At 38.7% G+C, this 21,527-nt stretch overlaps 1 protein-coding gene across 2 annotated transcripts; it reads right to left on the bottom strand.

The window, feature by feature from the left end:
- Positions 1–481: 481 nt before the first annotated feature.
- Positions 482–11,752, bottom strand: C1H18orf21 (chromosome 1 C18orf21 homolog). Of its 2 annotated transcripts, none has more exons than XM_043972199.1 (5): positions 11,521–11,752; positions 11,281–11,303; positions 6,398–6,597; positions 4,096–4,310; positions 482–1,501 (listed from the first exon to the last, which is right to left on the bottom strand). In XM_043972199.1, exons 1-5 carry the CDS (start codon positions 11,598–11,600, stop codon positions 1,348–1,350), a joined length of 672 nt encoding a protein of 223 aa, XP_043828134.1. In that variant the 5' UTR covers positions 11,601–11,752; the 3' UTR covers positions 482–1,347. The 2 variants fall into 2 exon arrangements, with proteins under 2 accessions (XP_043828134.1, XP_043828166.1); XM_043972231.1 differs by having other exon boundaries at positions 11,574–11,751.
- Between the last annotated feature and the right edge of the window lie 9,775 nt (positions 11,753–21,527).

The following is a 21,527-nucleotide window of genomic DNA, read 5'->3' on the forward strand; positions in this document are numbered from 1 at the left end:
CTTCCAGGCAAACAATGTCTAGTTCTCTGAATCCAATGATTCCCATCTCTGTATATTCACACAGGCCACTGTGGGATATGAATGTACTCCCTCATATCTCTTGGAGTCCTTGTCTTTCTTTCTTTCTTTTTTTAGTGAGGCAATTGGGGTTAAGTGACTTGCCCAGGGTCACACAGCCAGTAAGTGTTAAGTGTCTGAGGCCGGATTTGAACTCAGGTACTCCTGACTCCAGGGCCGGTGCTCTATCCACTGCGCCATCTAGCTGCCCCAGTCCTTGTCTTTCTTCATGGATAAAAACAAATGTCACATTTTCTATGAAACTTTGCTTGATCCAGTTAACACCCTCTTCCTCCTCAAATGACCTTGAGGTGATTTGTATGAAATTATACTATTTGTATACATGTAGTTTCCCACATCATCCCAGCAGAATATAAGTTCATTGTAGGAAAGTCCTCAAAAAAAATCCCCAGGGACTAGTACATAATATTCATTTATTTATTTAGTGGGACTGAATGGAATGAAGTGCCTCAAGATTTTAAGCTATGAGAATTGGTTGCAGAAACTGGATATTTAGTTTGGAAAACTTTGGGGGAGGGAAGGACCTAGAAAATAAAGTATTTTGGGGTAAAATATTGCTATAGATTTTTCCAAGAATAAACCAGGGGTGGGAAGAGAAATATGACTAAAAGATGCATGTATTTATATCTATTAACAAATACATTAGTATACCCAGTTTTCAGTACAAACCAATAATGCAGTAGAATGAATGAGGAAAGATGATCTAATTCTTGGAAGAAATGCTTAAGAATGAGTAGACGCTCTGGTAGTAAATCTCAATTTTCTTAAGAACAGGAAGTATATAAGTGACTAAAGCTGGTAACTGATTTGACATCACATTTTTATTTGTTTTTGTTTGTTTTTGTAGGGCTATGGGGGTTACATGACTTGCCCAGGGTCACACAGCTAGTAAGTGTCAAGTGTCTGAGGTCGGATTTGAACTCAGGTCCTCCTGAATCCAGGGCTGGTGCTTTATCCACTGCACCACCTAGCTGCCCCCAACATCACAATTTTAATAAACACCACCTTACTATATGTTACATATATAACGTATTAGCTAGAACAGATTTCAGTTATCCTTCCCATGGTGGTATCTTTCCAGGGAGGCCAAGTACAACTTGCTAGAAATTTATTAAGTTCCTGCTATGTGCCAGGGACTCCAGAAACACCGATTAATAAGTACTGAAAAGGACGTCAAAAATAATTGTTTGCTGCTGTGAGGACAAAGCAACTCCTTCAGCAACTGCTCCAATGTCAACAACTATTAATGTTTATCACCAAATATACTACTTAGAGTGAGGACAAGAAATTTCTGAAATCCTTTGATGGAGTCTTTTGGCTTTCTTCACTATTAAGCATCATTTTCAGCTGTGACAAATGACGTTTCATTTTACTGAGACTCTTTGAAGATGAACCAGGTGTTGACTGTCCAGACGTAGGTGTTCTGAAAACAAAACAAAACAAAACACACACACACACACAAACAAACCCAAAAAACAAAAACAAAGTGCAAATTACTACTGGTCAAAGGGTAACAATTTTTGTTTTTGTTTTTAAACGTTTATCTTTTGCTCAGCCTAGAGTGCTGCTAAAATGCTGTAAGTCTGTGGGCAATTGACTCTGAGCTTGTTATTCTTTACGTTTTCCATACAACAAACAAAACTCCTTTCTTGTACAGGATGTCCCAAGTTTTAGTGAAGTTTTCAGTTCTGATACCAAAAAACTCTAGTAAGTGTTTTGGGTCACCCTGTACTTAACATTCTAGCAATGATTATATCAGATACATATGTTGTCATCCTTACTTCACAAGGAAATGTTTTTCTTTCTTCTTTATTGTCTTAATAGTCTCAACTAACCAGATGACCCTTACAGCTTCTCTAGGACACTTCAAAGGGCTGGCTGGTATAAATAGTGTGCTTCAGGCAGTATCTCCTCTGAAAATATGATGCCAATGTGAAAAGAGAATCCTTGATTACAACCTTGAAACCACATTGTTTCTCCTTCTTTGCTTAGGACCCTACTAACTTAGGGATTATGACTAATGATGCACATAGGGATGCATGTGAATTATTTTTATGGTCCATAAGAGCTTTTTCTGTGTGTGTGTGTGTGTGTGTGTGTGCACGCGCACATGTGTCTGTGCATGAGTGCCTTTGACATGTCTCTGGATGCAGGCCCCCCTTTGACATAGAGCCTTTGCCTGTCCCCAGATCCCTGAGCTCACTGATTTCTGCATCTATGCCTCTGAGTTCGAGAACAGAATGAGCTTAAGAGGTCTGTCTGTGGTGGTAAGATGTGACAAAGGAAGGGGAAGGGAAAAAGCATTCACACAGCATGTACTGTGCAGCAGGTCTCATTTACTCCTCACATCAGCCCTGTGCAGCAGGTGCCAACATCATCCCCATTTTACACTTGAGGGAACAGGCAAACAAAGGGTAAGCGATTTGCCCAGGATTACACTGTTTATGTCTGAGGCAATATTTGAACACAGGCCAAGGTCTACTGCTGTACCACCCAGCTTTCTGATGCTATGGGGAGGGCTTTGAGATGTAGGGAAGAATCAGGGAAAGTTTGTGGGAGAAAAATGGCATCTGAGTTGGATATAATTTTCAAATCCCAAAGAGATCAGTGATCTCAGCAATGTGACTATTCCCTCTACTGATACTTGTTTGTGCCTGCCCATCCTTTAACAGAGGTTTTGTTGGATTTTTTTGGTGAGGTGATTGAGGTTAAGTGACGTGCCCAGGGTCACACAGTTATTAAGTGTCAATTATCTGAGGCCACATTTGAACTCAGGTCCTCCTGACTCCAGTGCCAGTGCTTTATCTACTGCGGCACCTAACTGCCCCAGTGTCTGCCTATCCTGTAAGACTTTTGTCCACGTCCTCCCATAAGTTCACAAGATGGCGTCCACCGAACATGCATTTCTCAAATTCTCTGGATATGGCAATGATATTAATAGAACATGAAAACTGTCCAATTTACTAAGTGGAAAATGGGTGAAAGAAGGCATTCTCAAGCATAGGATTGTAGGTCCAGAGCTGGAAGGGAACTCAGAGGCCATATATATATATATATATATATTTTTTTTTTGGAGAGGCAATGGGGGTTAAGTGACTTGCCCAGGGTCACACAGCTAGTAAGTGTTAAGTGTCTGAGGCCAGCTTTGAACTCAGGTCTTCCTGAATCCAGGGCTGGTGCTTTATCCACTGTGCCACCTAGATGCCCCGAGGCCATATATTCTAACCTCCTCATCTTACCTACGAGGAAACTAAGGCCCAGGGAAATTGTGACTTTAGATCTAGGGCCTAACCCACAAAGCCACAGACAAGGAGAAAGGGAAAGATGCAATGTGCTCAGGACTGGCAAACAGTCTAGTCTGACTGGAGCAATGATGTGAGCTAAAGCTGGAAAGATAGGTTTGAGGCAGCCTGGGGAAAGCCTTGCATGCAAACAACCAGCACTTCATAAATGTTTGCTGAATGGGAATTTAAAAGCTAGAAAGAACTTGGACTTTGTTAGGTCTGTTATCCAAAATGATGATGTTGAAGACTCTAGTCCTCAGTAAAGTGATTTCAGGGTCAGAACACGTGCTATTGCCCACTTTAACCTACAGTGTAGAAGGAGTTAACATTTTAATTTGTTCCTCAGTTTGGAAGACATCAACCTTAAAAACAAAATTCAACTTTGTGTCTAAATGAAGATAGGCGAAGTCCCTGATGAATTTATTGTCTCTGCTCAAGAGAATACCTTCTCCCATTTTCCCTTTTGTAAAATCTAAAGATTTCTTTGTGAGGCCCTGTGGGACTAAGCAATCTGTCTAGTCCATTAAGATACTTAATACCAGGGCAGCTAGGTGGCGCAGTGGATAGAGCACCGGCCCTGGAGTCAGGAGTACCTGAGTTCAAATCCGGCCTCAGACACTTAACACTTACTAGCTGTGTTGACCCTGGGCAAGTCACTTAACCCCAACTGCCTCACTTAAAAAAAAAAAAAAAGATACTTAATACTGGCACTTCAAATAAAATTATCAGATACCTGAAAATTAACGCTGGACTATTGTTTCTGGAACCAGAGTTATTACTGCTGAAGGATTTCTTCTTTTTCTTTGCAGATCCTGAAGCTTTTATATCCGGTGTCTTCATGCCAGATTTGTTTGTGGGAGTGCTAAGATTATTTTTCATTTCTGCCAGGAAGCTTCTGCTTTTACCATTATACTTTACTGTTTTGTTGCATGTTTTGCAGGTAACCAACTACAAAGAGAAAAAGACAAATAAAATCTATGTTATGTATAAATTGTGTCTCAGTTTACTTATATGTAAAATAAAAGGGATGGACCAGATGAGGACCACGAAGATCCTTTCTAGCTCTAAATCTATGATCTTATGATCATGTTAAAACAGTTTAACTCTAAAAAAACAAAAACAAAAACCCAGGGGACAGCTAGGTGGCGCAGTGGATAAAGCACTGGCCCTGGATTCAGGAGGACCTGAGTTCAAATGCGGCCTCAGACACTTGACACTTACTAGCTGTGTAACCCTGGGCAAGTCACTTAACCCTCATTGCTCCGCAAAAAACCCCCAACAAACCAGTTTAACTCTTATCTTACATATATTAAAAAAAAAAAAATAGCTAGCATTTACATATGTTATCTTGATTGATCACTTTGTTAAAAGTGCTATACATGTTCTCTCAATTTGGTCCCCAAAGTTAAGGGGAATAAAACTAACAACAGCTCTCAGCTTTAACTGAGCTTTAAGAGCTCTCAGAGAAGTTAGCAGGTTTTTCAATTTCACTTTTAAAGTATTACTGCAACCACTTTTTAATAACACTTAGTTAAAAATAAAACAGGATGATGGCATTAAAACCTACTTTAAGGGATAGGGAACTCCCATTAATAAGGTTCTTTACAACCATGAGTCAGAAAGGTGCCAGAACACTGAGAGGTTAAGTAATTTGTATGAGTTGGGTAGAACCGGAGACATAAGTTTTCCTTATCCTGAGCCCTGATCTCAGCCTCTCTGCCACAAGACCTTTAAATATCTACTTTGCCACCTATTCTTCTCTTTTTGTAACTTATCATTTCCTCATTTTTAGGCAAGGAAATCTTCTACGATCCTGACTCAATATCAAGAAGCAAAGAAATAACATTCAAAAGACTGGATGATCAAGAAGCCATAACACATATTCCCTCCTGACAGCTGGCATTGCTATTTGCTTCTGTTCAGCTTTACTGTTTTTAGCAGGGAGCCTGGAACCACATCTACTATATAAGTTGTCCTCTTGGCAAAGGCAGGACATGGTATTGATATGCTTAGATAAAGTTTGAAAATTGTTCACTGAACAATTGGGGTCTTTATGATACATATGACTTGGAGACTTGTCACAAAATAAACGCCAGTTTAAAATTTTCTGGTGTAATATAAATAAATCCATTTATAAAAGTAAATGCATTGCATTTATTGCATCCCAGGTACCTATCTACTGTGGCTACTGTTAGGCTATATTATACCCCTTACCTTTTGTATTGGTAACTCCCTAGTAAATAAAAAACAACAGTAAGCTGAGAATAGGAATGTCAAAATAAGCATATCTACTTATTCCTGTTTTATGGACAAAAGGTAACACATTCACAATAGAAATAACTAAAAATACAGAAAAATTCAAGGACCTGTATAATCAAGCTATTACTGTTCATAGTAAGACAGACAAACTTGGAAAAAAAAAATTAAGCGAAGACTAAAAGTTAGTGTTAGTGAGCATATGTGAAAACAACTGTCTACTATTCAGTTCTGGAAATGATTTTGTTGCTATATTTTTGTTTTTTCGTGCATAAGGTGCTTGGTGTTAGATAATCATGAATTAAAAAATTAAAAACTACCCTGGATAAATGAGAACCATTGAAGTTTTATTTGTAGTTCAGTTTTAAAAAGACTTAGGCCTTAAAACATAATTCTGATATTTCAGGTTAAGTAAGTCTTAGGAAAAAGTATTTTTATCTTCTATAATTTAACAATCATGAGAGTAAGCCTAAATAAAAATATTCTTCAATATGCAAATATCTCCTCTAGAAAAAGATTTTTTGTTTTTTAAAAAGAAGATACTTTTTTACACACACTCAGATTAAAAGCTTGGGGGGGGGGGGGCCCACACAGCTAGGTGGGGTAGTGGATAAAACACCAGCCCTGGATTCTGGAGGACCTGAGTTCAAATCTAACCTCAGACACTTGATACTTACTAGCTGTGTGACCCTGGGCAAGTCACTTAATCCTCACTGTCCCACCAAAACAAAAAAACAAACAAACAAAAAAAACAATAAAAAAAAAATACAAAAGCTTACCAGAACACTTTTGGAGTCCCAGTACTTTTTAAGAATCTTTGCCTCTTTAAAAGTGAGTCTACAATTTTTTGATTCTCGATTAAGAAGTTTCTTTACTTTTGGTGTTAGTTTTGGCTTGGGTTTGAGGCGAACTCTGTATCTATCCAGCACCAGAAACTGGTAACAATATGGACACTGGCCTTCTGAAATTGACTTTTCATCTAAAATTGTAAAAAAATAAAGCAGGTTTTAAGACAGTCAAAATCATACCTAATTTCAAGAAATTACTTTTTAAAGCATTTTTACCAAAACTATGAATATGAACAAATGGATTCAAACAAAAAACATTTATCTGAGGCTTATTAATAGGTAATATGAACAATAAAGAACTATAGGTGTACCTGCCTTATAAGCAAATGCAATCTGGCTTTACACAAAAAAAGTAAGTGATAAAGTTCAAATACAAGATGACATAAAATTAACATGCTGTTTCAGTAATGTATAGGAAGTGCCTTGTTTTTGTCATTTTGTTTATAGAGATTTGTGCTTTACTTTGTCATCTTTCACACTGATTTGTCCAAGACATCCTGCAACGTGACCACATATAAGATTTCCAAAATCTAATTATGTTCTTCTCTGCTTCTTTCTCACCACCCTCCCCCCGCCCCCCAAACATAACAGAGTAGTTGAGAGTGACTTGTTAGCAGGTATAATAAAGCTGAGAATTCAAAGGGATCTGACCAAATTTGGAGTTAGAGGAATTGAGTTCAAATCTTGGCTCTGCCATTTACTGTGTGACTTTGGGCAAATCCCATCTTCTCTCTTGGTTTCCCTATCTATAAAATCAGGAAGTTGGACCATATGGCCTCTAATACCCATTTTTCCCTGTCCTATTTCCTTTCTAAATCTTAAATAAAAGTTGTTAAGCCTTGGAACTTTGTGAAAAGCAATGTATAATGTGATGGCAGAAGTAAATGAGGATACTAGATGTATTGGGAATGCATTTTCAAGGCCAAAATTATGCATGATTGAATTTACTTCAACATTATTTTTCAGTAGAAACTGAAATTTTTTTCTGAGGATATTAAAATTGTAACCAAGAGAACAATTAACTTAGAAGAAATTAACCTTAGAAGAATCACATTGTTGCTTATGGGTTTGGTCTTATATAGTCTGGAACTGAAGACAAATGAGAATGGTCCTCCATATTTTCTTATGAAACTGAATGTATACCAGTGACCCCAATACTGTAATGACAAGTTTAAGTCACTAACAACATTACTAGGAAAATACAATTTAAAGAATTATCCTGACACATATAAGTCAAAGGGAGTTAATACTAACTTAGGAACATAGACCTAGAGTTGGGACCTCAGAAGTCATTTTACAGTTGAAGAAACTGAAGCTTAGAGAGAATATGTGACTTACCCAAAGTTACTATGCAACTATGAAGTGTCTGAGGCAGGATACGAACCCAAGTTTTCTTGACTCCTAGTCCAATGCTCTATCCACTATATCATGGTGCCCATCTAATTTATATACTGCTTTCAGATTACAAAACGGACTATTTGTACAGAATCTGGCTGTAATTCTCATAAATTGAATAGATTTGGGGGGTGGGGTGGGCAATGAGGGCTAAGTGACTTGCCCCGGGTCACACAGATAGTAAGTGTCAAGTGTCTGAGACTAGATTTGAACTCAGGTCCTCCTGAATGTAGGGCTGGTACTTTATCCACTGTACCACCTAGCTGCCCCCAGAATAGATTTTAAAAAAGATATATTAATCACTGAAACCTAGTAGGATATTTTACATTCAAGGGAAAAAAAAAACCAGAATCCCAGGGTTTATGTGTTCTAATCTGGTACATTTCTATAGCATTAAGGTTTGTAAAATGAGGTTTCTTTTTGAAACCCAAAAACCTAGGGATAATGAATCTTTGTCTTGGGGACCAGAACATAGGACTCAGAGCTGGGAGGGATCTTAGAAATGACTTAGCTGTATCACTCTTTTTTTTTTTTTTTACGGATGAAAATACTGAGGGGCAGCTAGTGGCACAGTGGATAAAGCACCAGCCCTGGATTCAGGAGGACCTGAGTTCAAATCTGGCCTCAGACACTTGACACTAGCTGTGTGACCCTGGGCAAGTCACTTAACCCCCTATTCCCCTGCCAAAAAAAAAAAAAAAGAATAGAAAATACTGAGTCAGAGGGTAAGTGATGGGCTCAATAACATACACGCACTAGATCCAAGACACAACAACTTAAAAATATTAAAATTCGGAGTTTGCACATTTTTTTTTTAAAATCACTAAACCACTGATATCTCATTTAAGCTGCAGCATGATTTTCCCCTACGGAAAAGCACTCTGGAAAACAATTCCCATCCTGGAGGTATTGCCAGGTGCTCTTATTCAGGTATGATAACATTTATGAAAACTGGTTATCTTCATAAGACAGATTACTTCAAAAGGAAAACACAACTGAACTAAAAAACTGGTTTCTCAATTCTCCTCAACTGTGCCTGAGTCTTCTTTCCTTGCTATATACTGACAAGTTCAAGGAATGCAAATCAATTTCAATAGTAACCTATAATTAGAAAGGCAAACTGCCAGCTTTAAAATATTACATAAGGTATGTTCTATTCTTTAATAACCTGATATACAAACATACAAATGTGGCCACAAAAATTTTCCAATGGTTTCCCTTAAATACATAGCTCTCTTATTACATTTAAAATGTGCTTTAAAATCCAATTCATGAAGGTATTCCTCATCTCCCCAAACTACAAGTGATCCTGACTTCCTCCAAACTTTAATATTTTGGTTCAGATCTTTCTTCTGCACTTGTGATATGTACTTTCTATTAGTTAACTGCATATCTCATTTCCTATCAAACAGAAAGCTGCTTAAAAGCAAATATATTATTTATCTTTGTTATCTCTCTAAGGGCCCAGCACAGATCCTTGTACTTCACAGAACTGAACTTTGTATAACTCTTATTTGCTAAATAAATTAATGCATGAGTTATGGGCTGAAGTCCCTTGGTTTTGGGTTCTACTACTCATTGTCACATACTGGCCATATGACCTCAGGCAAGTGGCTTACCCTCTTCTTGCCCCAGGCAAACTTCTAAATCTCTAAGTGGGAGAACACCTGCATACAATAATAAGAGCTAACAATTATATTGAGCTTACTATTTGCCAGGTACTGTACTAAACACTTTACAATCATTATCTCATTTGATCCTTACAACATCCCTGGGAAGTATGTGCTATTATCATCTCCATTTTACAGATGAAGAAACTGAGACAGAGGTTAAATGACTTGACCAGGGTCATACAACTAACAAGTGTTTTTGGCTGTATTTGAACTCAGATTTTCTTGATTCCAGGCCCAGGTGGTTCTCAATGCTTCACTTGGCACAGAGGTGGAATGATATAACATACATCCCTGGAATTAGGTATGCAGAGAGTGACAGGTTTGGAATGGGGAAATGGAGAGGGTGAGAAGTTAGCACATCCCTGGCACAGGGCCATTTACCCCTTCTAAAAAAGTGTTCCAAGTCTAGGGTGCTCTTAGGGGGAAATAACTGGCCTTAGTGGCAGGGAGGTGTTGGAAGGAAGAGGCAGGACCCTATCATAGAGAATAGTCTTAGGTCAGGAAAAACTTTATTCCTCCCATGACTGTGGCCTTTGTACTGGCCCTATGACTGCTCCCTGCCCATGACCATCCCCTGATGAGCCTTGTACAATGAGGATGGCCAGGGGCTTAGTGATAGCATAGCACCCAGAGTTGGCTTGGTGTTACAGCCAGCCGGAGCAAGACCAGATACTGCAGGATAGTATGAGCTAGAGAGGGGTGATAGCCCAGAAGGAACCTGGCTCCACTGGACACAGAGACCAGGATTAATCTGGTTGCTTCCTGCCCTAATCTGTCAGCAGACATGGGGTAGGGAGCAGGTAGGACCAGACACTCTTATTCTGGTGCTGAATATAAGGTTTTGAGAAAGTGAGAGATGGTCCACAGGGGACAGGGCTAGTGGAAGGAGACTTCCTGGGAATGATAAGCTCTCTGCCACTCCTGTTTAAGCAAGTTCCAGGAAAACTGAGGCTGGGTGTGTGTGTGTGTGTGGGGGGGGGCGCGGTCAGGAAGAAACAGGCACCACCAGAGCAGCCTCTTGCCTTATTTGGTATTAGAGGGAGGTGCCATCCAGTGGAGCCTTCTGGGCACCGTACCCTGTCAGGGTGATAGGGCTACCAGAAAGAAGGAAGCAAACAACCTTGGAAGCAGAGCTAACAGAGCCCAGTGGTGAGGGGATGGGACAGGGAGGAAAAGGGGTTTGGGGGTGCCTAGGCACTGAAACCCTCCAGTCATGACTAGGGGGTACCAGTCCTACCGGAGAGAGAAGCTGGTGGGGGGTTAGGGAACAAGGACCTTTGGCACAGAAATAAGTGTCTAGGATCTTAGGGTCCCGAGGAGGTTAGAGCATCTAAATCCCTACCTGTAGAGGGAATAAAATTAACAAAACTGTCAGGGATTAAAGGAAGCTATTCTGTGCCTCCCACAGAGGCTGTCGAGGAAGAGCCAGCAGGGTTGTGCCCACTCTGCCCGCTGCACCCCGACCTTCCCCCCCAGCTGCCTGGCATATCTACTTTGGTGTATAGTAATATCCTTGGGCTTCAGTTTTGTCTTCTGTAGGAATGGAGGTAACATCTGCATTGCGCTACCTTCTTTACTGGACTGTTGTGGTCTATAATTGACCTGAAAGTGTCACAAATGTTACCATCCTCATCACTGCCTCCCTTCATTATGGATGAGAGAATTAGTACTAATGATAAGACATACAAACTTATAAAGAAAAACATCTCCACAACCCCCTCCTTGAGTATTTTCCTATATACTCACCCTGTGACGAATTGTACATCCAGCTTCATAAAAAGGAAAAAAAAGACAAAAAAAAGTATTTACTGTTAAACTTAATTAAAGATGGGGGGAGGGGAGAGAAAAACTTCAGTTTCTAGCCATGCCTCCTTGCTATGCCCCAGCCTGCGCATGCTCTCTTGCTCTCGTCGCCTTCCCACCTACATATCCCCCGAATCTTTTCTGCTCCCAGTGACCCCTGAAGTCGGTCTCGTTTACTCTTACAGAAGATACCGGGCCTGGCCTGGGCAAGTTTCCATTAGCTTCTCAGCAGCCACCTTATGGAAATGCTTATTATTCTTCATAACTGCCACCGACGCTGAACAAGCGCAAAACAAACTCCACGCCGGCCACGGGGAAAAAGGAAATCGAATCTCCCTCGACGCGCTCACTTCCGGCCCGCGGCGTTCCGAAACTACTGCCGGAGGCGAAAAGTTCCGACTTTCTCGTCTGGAAGAATTAGTACGCAAGCGCAAACCCACAGCGGAGACTCGTTTTGGCTTCGCACTAAACTCCTCCCTCTTTTGTCCCCGCCCCCTGAGACGCTACGCCTGCCTTCGCGCCTGCGCCCTCCTTCCCAACTGGTATCTGGTAGAAGTGGGACTGGCATCTGAGGGCAGGCCTTCTTCTAGGGGGAAGCTGGGTTTCCAGTCATTTCATGCTGACACCACGTTGGACCTTGCACGGGGGGAAGGGAGGCATGCACGCGTGAGGCGTGTTCCCTGCCCAGCCGAGCCCACATCGGGTAGATTAGTTCAGTCATTAAGCTCATACAAGAGACTTACTATGCGCGGCTAAGGCACGCACGCCTCTGGCAACCGAAGTACAATGATTGGTGCTTTCCTTCACGAGTTGATCCAGTGGAGGTGTATTTTTTTTTTTCAGGTGAAGAAATTAAGACCAGGCTAATTGAAAAGTAGTGCTAGAACGTTAACCCAACTCACATTGTCACCGGTTTATCTTTGGAAAGAATATCCTAAATCAACCCCGTCATTTACTGGTGGGGAATCCAAGATCCTGGGGAACCCTGATACAGATCCAGTCTTTTTTTCTTCTTTTTTTTTTTTTACCATACCATATTCTCAAAATATAAGATAAACAAGCCATATTAATTATATAAGAATTCAACAAACATTTATTAAGCACCTATTATGTATCAGATACTGTGCTAAGTGCTGGGGATATGAAAAGAGAGGCAAAAGACTCCCAGCCTGCCCTCAAGACCCTCAATCTTTTTTTTTTTTTTTTTTAGTGAGGCAATTGGGGTTAAGTGACTTGCCCAGGGTCACACAGCTAGTAAGTGTTAAGTGTCTGAGGTCGGATTTGAACTCAGGTACTCCTGACTCCAGGGCCGGTGGTCTATCCACTGCACCACCTAGCTGCCCCAAGACCCTCAATCTTAACCAGAGAGAAAACAAATAAATATATACAAAGTGAGTTATATACAGGAAAAATAGGAAAGAAGAGAAGGAAAGTACTGTAATTAAGAATGCATAGAGGGGCAGCTAGGTGGCGCAGTGGATAGAGCACGGGCCTTAGAGTCAGGAGTACCTGAGTTCAAATCCGGCCTCAGACACTTAACACTTACTGGCTGTGTGACCCTGGGCAAGTCACTTAACCCCAATTGCCTCACTAAAAAAAAAAAAAAAGAATGCATAGAAAGGAAAAAATCATTCTTGAAGAGGAAAGGGGTTGTCACACCCATCCCCTTATTCCATGGCTTCTGCTATCCTCCTTAATCAATAAAAATTTAATGTGTGCCTACTAAGTAAATAAAGCCTACTATATAACCAGGCCTTGTGCAAAGCTCTGGTGATACAAAAAGGGGCAAAAGACAATCCCTGCACTCAAATGAAATCACTATTGACAGGGTGGGGAGTAGGGTGGGGAGTGGGGGGTGGGGAATATGCAATCAAAAATAAACAAAGCAAGAAGGATAAATAAGAAATAATTAAAAGAGGGAAGGTTCTGGAATTAAGAGGGGTTGGTGAAGGCTTCCTGGAGAAGGTGAATTTTTAGTTGGAACTTAAAGGCAGGGAAGTCATTAGTAAAAGTGAAGGAGTTGTTTCTCATAAGGTAGTAGGTAAAGTATATAGAAGTATACTATAGTATTATAGTAAAGTGTATATAATTTTAAACCCTGTTTTTTTCAATAAGGCTTGAAAAACCATTTTCACTACATGACTTCATCTGTTCAAGAAGGTATCATCATACGACCTAAACTCCTTGATTTAAGATTACCTAAATTTTAGGTAATCTTTAGGTCCTAAAGCACCCACAATGAACCTGAGGTAGGCAGTAAAAGGTTTCATAGTCACTTGAGATCTGTGCTGCCTATATAAGAAGTTAGCCCTGTTAAAAACAAAACACTTGTCAAACAAAATATGAAGTTGTTGATTAGAGAGGTCCCTTTCACACACACGTGCCCACAGAGTCAAAAAAAAGTAAAAACGTATCTCATCTTAAAATGAAACAAAGGAGTACCCCAGTGATGTTATACCTTGTACCTTAAGTTCCAATGATTATGTCATTCAGTAGTTTTGATGACTTTGGGAGACCTAGATCTAAGTGAGAAATAAATCTGTGCCCATTCTAATTAGTATAGGATAATATTACCAAAATCTGATTTCCCTAGTTACTTGTATAACCTTTCCTAAAAGGTGAATTTCCCACAGATGGTTTAAAATAAATTATCTTCTCATTTGAGTTTCTAGACACTCACTCTCTTTCCATCTTCTTCATCCCCATCAAATACTTATCAGAGAGATTTCTCACCTTTTGGGAATGATGACACCCTACTGTTTGATATTATAACACACCCATCTCCAAAATATTCTGTCTAGCACTTATTTATTTTTGAAATTAAAGTCAGATAAAATTAATTCTGTTTTGAGAATTTGAAAATATCATGACATCTCCTTGAGATGTTTGGAGATGCTTAAATTGTTTCAAAACAAGTATTGAAAGGCACTGATTTAGCAAATAATTTTTCATGTACAAAACAGTTGTAGTGTTATTTTCCAGCCATCTTCAGTCATGTTGTACTCTTTGTGACCCCTTTGGGGGGTTTCTTGGCAAAGATTTTGGGGTGGTTTGCCATTTCCTTCTCCAGTTCATTTAAAGATGAGGAAAGTAGGACTAGCAGGGTTAAGTGACTTGCCCAGGGTCACACAGCTAATAAGCATCTGAGACCAGATTTGAGCTCAAGGAGTCTTCCTGACTCTAGGCCCAGTACTCTATCCACTGTACCACCTAGCTTCTCTTTCTAATATTTAAATGATTCCAATTTAGATGGAGAATTTTTTCTTTCTTTTCTTTTATGAAGAGAAAAGATGTTTCTTAGCATACTGAACAGTATAATATGCTACATTTAACATTTCATATTTGAAATAACATTTCAAATTTTCTTTTCCACTAGTCCTTCAGTTGAGCCCACAAATTGATCTGTCCATGATTGGGAAGGGTAAGTCCTTTGAAAATACCTAACCATAAGTGGTTTCTTATGTAGAAAAATTATTTTATTGAATCACAGAAGGTCAGAGATGGAAGGGAACTTAAGTATCATCTAATCTAATTTGACATATATGGTTACTGGGGCCTAGAAAGATGAACTGATTTTCCCATGGTCATAAAAACTCAGATTTGGAAGGAACCTTACATGTTATTTAACCTAACTTCCTACCTCAGACAGTCATCCCTTTACTATATCCATGATCTGTGATCACTTAGATTTGATGGTGGTCCCCATACTTAGATCTAACCTTAGAGGTCATCTGATCTCATGCCCTCATTTGGCAGATGAAGAAATAAAAGTTCAGAGAAGTAATTGATTTTCAGTATCATTTGGCTTCAGCAAACCCCTGGAGCCAGTTATTTTGATAATTATAACTGAACAGTGTGGAGACCTCAGGAATGTATAATATAAATTCAGAGAACATAAATAAGAATTTAAAACTTATGAGAAAAATCCATATTTGTAATAAAATAACACTAAGTAAATATAATATAAACTGAATAAGATGTACCTTTTAGAAAAAAAATTATAAAATTAATATTAAAATGACTATTTCTGAGATATGCTTTCTTTCTTTTTTTTTTTTAAGTGAGGCAATTGGGGTTAAGTGACTTGCCCAGGGTCACACAGCTAGTAAGTGTTAAGTGTCTGAGGCTAAATTTGAACTCAGCTACTCCTGACTCCAGGGCCGGTGCTCTATCTACTGTGCCACTTAGCTGCCCCTCTGAGATATGCTTTCAGAAATGAATTATGTAGCACTGTGAGTTTATACTATCAGAATATAGCTGCTACCCAGTATTATTTGTGCTCACTAAAACTAAGTTGTTTTTGTTGTCAAAGTGCTTGATTTAATATCTTCAGCGATTCACTGTGTCATCCTCACTCTATTTCTGGTTATTGGAATGTTAGGAAAATGCATAAAATCCATGGAATTAATGTATAACCCCTTCAAGATAGAGCTGAGCTGGGCAGGATGGGGGCATAAGTTATTTTCAGCAAAGTTCTGGTCTCTAGCAACCTTACAAGAACAAGAAATGCCCAAATATATAATAAAGTAAACTTAAGCAAGAAGAAAAGATGGAAAATACATCTACAAAAGGAACCATCACCTGAAATAATGGTGGCTGTCCTTCATTCTCAAAGAGGACCAGAAAGACATTACTATGTGGGGGTTGAAGTGTGATGTCTGACTATGACTGATCAGAGCAATTCTACCACAGGTCAGGCACAAGTAATCCATGGGAACATTTAGAGTGGTGATGTCTCTAAATTTGTGCTTCTCAATTCATAGAGAATAGTGCTTTCTTTGATAGGACATGCCATGCTGGGCCATCCTTTGCTGGATTTCCATATCCATGCAATCAATTCCAAGATTCTTCAGAGAGAGCTCTACAGAGTTGATCTTTCTAAACCTCAGACTCTTTCCAGCCTATGCAGTATTCAATACAAAGAATTTGACAGACTTGTGTTATATAGCCTCTGACTCTGGTGTCCTCTATCCTGTCCCCCTTACAGCACTAAATGACTCAACTCACTACATCCTATAACAGGTAGAAAACATGGAACTCACTCAGTTGTGTATTACAAGGGGATTCAAATATGAGGTGTGGAAGAATGGCTATAGAAGAAAGGATTTTTGTACCTGAGGTAAAGAAGATTATTAATGCAGTTGTAGTCTCCTCTCTATGGAGTGGCTATGTAGTAGGGAATCGACAAAGTGTCTGTGCCCTTCAAATGAAGGAGGATTAGGGAGAAAAGAGACACCATAGAAAAGGGAGTATAAGCGGCATGGGTGCTCCTGCAAACTAGTGATAAAATGTACCAGAAAAAGAAAAATAAAGGACAAAAGATAAGAAAGACTAAGAAAGTCTGGGCTTATGCAGATAAATTAATATTAAAACTCATCAAGAGGAAAAAATGAAAAAAAAAATCCACAAAAGATAACAATTAAATGAATAAATCCTATGTTGTTAAAGAAAATGAACCAAAAAGCCTGAATGAAGAAGAAAGCACCTTTCCTGATCAACCCAGATCAGAGCTCTCGATGTCCCTGAAATTACTTTGTACTTACTTATCTGTGCATGTTTTATCTCCCCAGTAGAATGTAAGCTCCTTGTGGGCAGAAACGGTTTCATTTTGGTCTTTATATTACCATTGCAAAGCATCATGCTTTGTACTTAATATGGGCTTAATACATTGGATTAGATTGAAAGCAAGGTAACAAATTCTTTAGGATCTCCAGAAATGATGGAACAACAAGAAATTCAATTATGCAAGAAATACACTTATTAAAAGAAGAAATTATTGTGGTCCTAAGAATAGAAATCAGAGTAATCAAGAAAGAACTCAATAAGATTAACAAGAAAGAGTACAATATCCAGTAGAGAATTTCTCTAAAATAGGAGAGGTTTTGAAAATAAGAATAACAAATTTGGAACTCAAAAAAATATACAAGGAGAAAATACATTCACAGAAGAGAGGCTAAAGACAACTTTGGAAGAACACATGAATTCTAGAGAAACCAAAATTACTGACCTTGAAGGTAGTATTTACATAGCTAATTTAAGGATCTTAAGTCTCCAAGAGAAACACAGTAAATTAAAAGCCTTAATTCCATATTGCAGAAAATAATACAAGATGATTCCCCAGAATTATTGAAAAGAGTGCAAAGTATTGATTAATACTATTCATAAATTGCTGACTGTGAAAAACCTCAGGTTTAAAACACCAAAGCATGTAGTTTATGTTTCAGAATTTCAATACCTAAGAGCAAATATTGCAAGCAACCAAGAAATTTTTTGTAATCAAGGAAAGTCAATTTATATAGACCATAACTACTCTTCAGCTATGATAAAACACAAAAGATATTGGACTATCATATTCCAAGAAGCAAAAGTAGATTGGGATACATCCCTAATTAACAAATCCTACAAAATTGGGAGCTTTTTTACTGAGCCATTAATTATCAGTTTACAAGATGGGATTTCCACAAAAAAGAAAGATTTGAGTCATTTCTCCAAAAGAAACTAGTAGAGTTGTTGTTTGTACTTCAGTCTTGAAAAGGACCAATGATATCACAAGAGTGATGTGTTGAATTGCCCATGAATTGGTTTTAAGTGAGACAGAGTTGCACAAAGTCATCAGCCTCACTCTTTCCTCCAGAGTCATTAGAGTCCATTGGCAAGACAAAAGTCAAGATGACTGGCAATGGCCCAGAGAAGTTAGTAGAGTATTTTATTTGTGAACACTTCAAACAAGAGAAACAAAGGAAAGGTAAATGAGTACAGTTAAGAAAATAGTAAACAATGGAATAATTTCTTTACTGCTTCTAAGGAAGGACAAAGCCTTAAAAAAAATATGGAGGTCCCAAAAAGGTCATGAAGGGAAAAAAGGGATCTCAGTGGCTAAAGATCAAAGGTAAGCTAAAAGATTGAGGAGGAGAAAATGAGGAAGAATTTAATTAATATTCCATGGACTAAAAACCATTTCTGTAATAAGTGAATTAAAATTTTTTGCAGAGTGGGATAGGGAGAGTAACAAAGAGGAAATTAGTGTGAGTAGAAAAGAAGGCAAGAAACAGACAAGAGTTAGAGACACACTGTGACCTGGCCTGGGTGCAAGGAGAGAAGGGAGAATATTTTTTTTTTTTAGTTTCATCTTGAAACCGTGAGATACTGGTGCTTGTACTGGCATTAAAAAGGCTGCTGCAGGAAGACCAGAAGAAATTCTGCAGGTCTAGAGGAAGTGTGTCCTTTACCAACAGCATCCACATTTCATATACTTGCTACTCATCTGAGATATAGACAACTGTGATTTATCTTTGTAGTAACTTATATCTTCTGATAAACATCACTGGAATATAAATGAATTGTATGTTAGTCATACAGAAGTAATATTTGCACAAACTGTTTAGTTTGGATTAGTGGCTGATTGTTGGGCCAGAGAGCCTGATTAGATCTCCAACCCTTTGAATCAGCTCCACAGCAACCTCCTTTTTTTTTGTTTTTTGTTTTTTTTGTTTTTTTGTGGGGCAATGAGGGTTAAATGACTTGTTTTGGGTCACATAGCTAGTAAGTGTCAAGTGTCTGAGGCTGGATTTGAACTCAGGTCCTCCTGAATCCAAGGCCAGTGCTTTATCCACTGCACCACCTAGCTGCCCTGACAACCTCCTTTTACAGGTGAAAAAAACTGGAGCTCAAAAAAATTAAGTGATTTGCCCCCAAGGCACATAGATAGTGTGTCTGAGGCAGGATTTGAACCCACTTCACTTTCTCCTACCTTGTATGAGAGACCCTGGGAGAAAAAATAATAATTGGGCAAGTTAATATGACTAGAATTCAAAATAGTCTATATAGGGGAAATAATAAAGAGGGGAACAGAGTTTAAAACACTGGTTGTGATTTCCCAAAGGATCTCACTCTGCCCGTAGCAGTCAGAATTACATATATGACATCATAGTTTTGGGGTTGTTTTTTGCCAGGGCAATAAGGGTTAAGTGATTTGCCTAGGGTCACCCAGCTAGTAAATGTCAAGTGTATGACATCAGATTTGAACTCAGGTACTCCTGAATCCAGGGCCAGTGCTTTATCCACTGCGCCACCTAGCTGCCCCCTGACATCATAATTTTTTAAAAGGATTTTTACTTAAAATAGAATTCAATGTGACAAGAAATTAAAACAAGCAGTGAACACTCTATCACCCAATGTTGTGAGTCCATTTATTTCTAAGCGTTGGCTTTTCCATTTGGTACAGTAATCTAGGAAATGTCAAATAGGTGTTAACTTGTCCATTGGACCAGTACTGGAGTCTTAATACCTGGGATGGCATTGAGTCCTAAAGTGAGTACAAAAATGCTGAAGTCCTGCAGCTGCCAATTTCCGCATGGGTGAGGTGCTCTGCCAATGATTCAAAATGTATTGTTGCTTCAACGTATGAAAGTGCAACACTGCGTAAGTGAAGGGAAAGCCCACTGCTCCCTCCGTCCTCCCACCTCTCTCTTTCTCTCTGTTTCTGTCTGTCTGTCTCTGTCTTTCTCTCTCCTCATCCATAGCTTCCTCCTAAAAATTCACTCATGCCATCTTCCTTTCAAAATCTTTTCATCCTGTGGAGTGTATCCCCCAATCACCTACTGGGAGTTATATACACAAGGCTGGAAAAGCTAGAAATCATGACTGTGTTTCACCTTGTAATTAGCCAGCTCTGCATAGGGTAAAATGCTCTATCACAGTGCACCTTGGACCCAGGGTAATATAAACTGATGCTTTCTATGATAACCCTACCATCTCCAAAACTTTCTTTCCAAGCCCTGGAATCTGATCAACCCCTGGGCTTTGAAACTTGATTATAACATTTCTTCTCAGTTAATACCCCCTTAATGGAACTAATCTAGAAGTGTACTCTCTCCAAATTAAAATTAGCCTGGTTTGCCTAGGGCTATTATTCTCTTTCTCATAAAAAATATATTCTTTCACAGCTCCTCCCCCCTGCAGACTACTAGCCCCTGCAGCTCCCAAAATAAAGTCTCATTATAAAAGGGAAAATTCCTTAAAAGTCCATTTCAAGATTTCTTTTACATATATGTGTGTGGGTGTATACATATACACATGTATATACACAAACATCACAGAATACCTATCAGCAGAAGCTTATAATTAAAAAAAACACCCTAATAGCTAATTTTACCAAATTGCAAATGTCAAAAATGAAAAAGGATAATTTTCAACAAAAATAAAATAAATTATTAACAACTTTCGTTTTGTTTTGCAGGGCAATTGGGGTTAAGTGACTTGCCCAGGGTCACACAGCTAGTAAGTGTCAAGTGTCTGAGGCTGGATTTGAACTCAGGTCCTCCTGAATCTAGGGTCGGTGCTTTATCCACTGTGCCACCTAGCTGCCCCAACAATTATTTTGTTCAATTAAATACCAATTGATCTGATAATTGTAATCAAATGGATTTTTTGTTTTCAATTTTATTTCTTTTTTTTTTGATTTTCAGAATTTCTATTTTTGTGTTTGGTTGGGGGAGTTTCAAATTGTTGCTTTTCAAGTTGGGTTTTTTTTAGTTGTATGACCTATTCATTGACTTGTTTTTTCATTGTTAATGAAAGTATTAAGACATATACATTTTCCCCTAAGGACTGCTTTGGCTAAATTCTAATAGTTTTGGTATGTCGTCTCACTGTTATTATTTTCTTTAATGAAATTATATATTGCTTGTAAGATTTGATATTTGGCCCATCAATACTTTTTGAATTAGATTAATTTCTATGTAAGTTTGGACTCTTCCTTCAAAGGTTCTTTATTGATTATAGTTTTTATTGCATTGGGGTCTATAAGGACTGTATTTAATATTTCTGCTTTTATATATTAATTTATGAGTTGAATTTATACATACATGTGTAGCAACCCTTTTGACTCATTCCCTCAATCTATGCTATCGTCTGTAAATTGGTTCTCCAGAGGGGCAGATGCTGTTAGTTAGGGCTCTGGTGGCAAACTTAAGGGGGCTCTCCTCCTAATATTATAGTGCTTCCCCTTAACAATCAGGCAGTAGGTGCAGTTATTTCTTTAGTAAAGGTGTTTGTTTGCTCAAATGGTAAAGCAAGAACATGTAGCATTTCTGCTAGACAAGTTGAGCCTCTTGGAATTCCTGGCTTCACTTTTTTTTTGGTTTGGAATGTTTTATTTATTTTTTTAAAATAATAAACATTTTTATTTA

This window comes from Dromiciops gliroides, chromosome 1 (assembly GCF_019393635.1).
Source record: "Dromiciops gliroides isolate mDroGli1 chromosome 1, mDroGli1.pri, whole genome shotgun sequence".
NCBI lineage: Eukaryota > Metazoa > Chordata > Mammalia > Microbiotheria > Microbiotheriidae > Dromiciops > Dromiciops gliroides.

Bases quoted from the DNA above. Each gene is read 5' to 3' on its own strand.
- C1H18orf21 (XM_043972199.1), bottom strand. From the start codon at position 11,600: ATGAAGAATAATAAGCATTTCCATAAGGTGGCTGCTGAGAAGCTAATG. The intron at 6,598-11,280 runs GTGAGTATATAG...TTACAATTTTAG, and splicing joins GATGTACAATTCGTCACAGG to ATGAAAAGTCAATTTCAGAA. The intron at 4,311-6,397 runs GTAAGCTTTTGT...TTCTCTTTGTAG, and splicing joins GGGACTCCAAAAGTGTTCTG to TTGGTTACCTGCAAAACATG.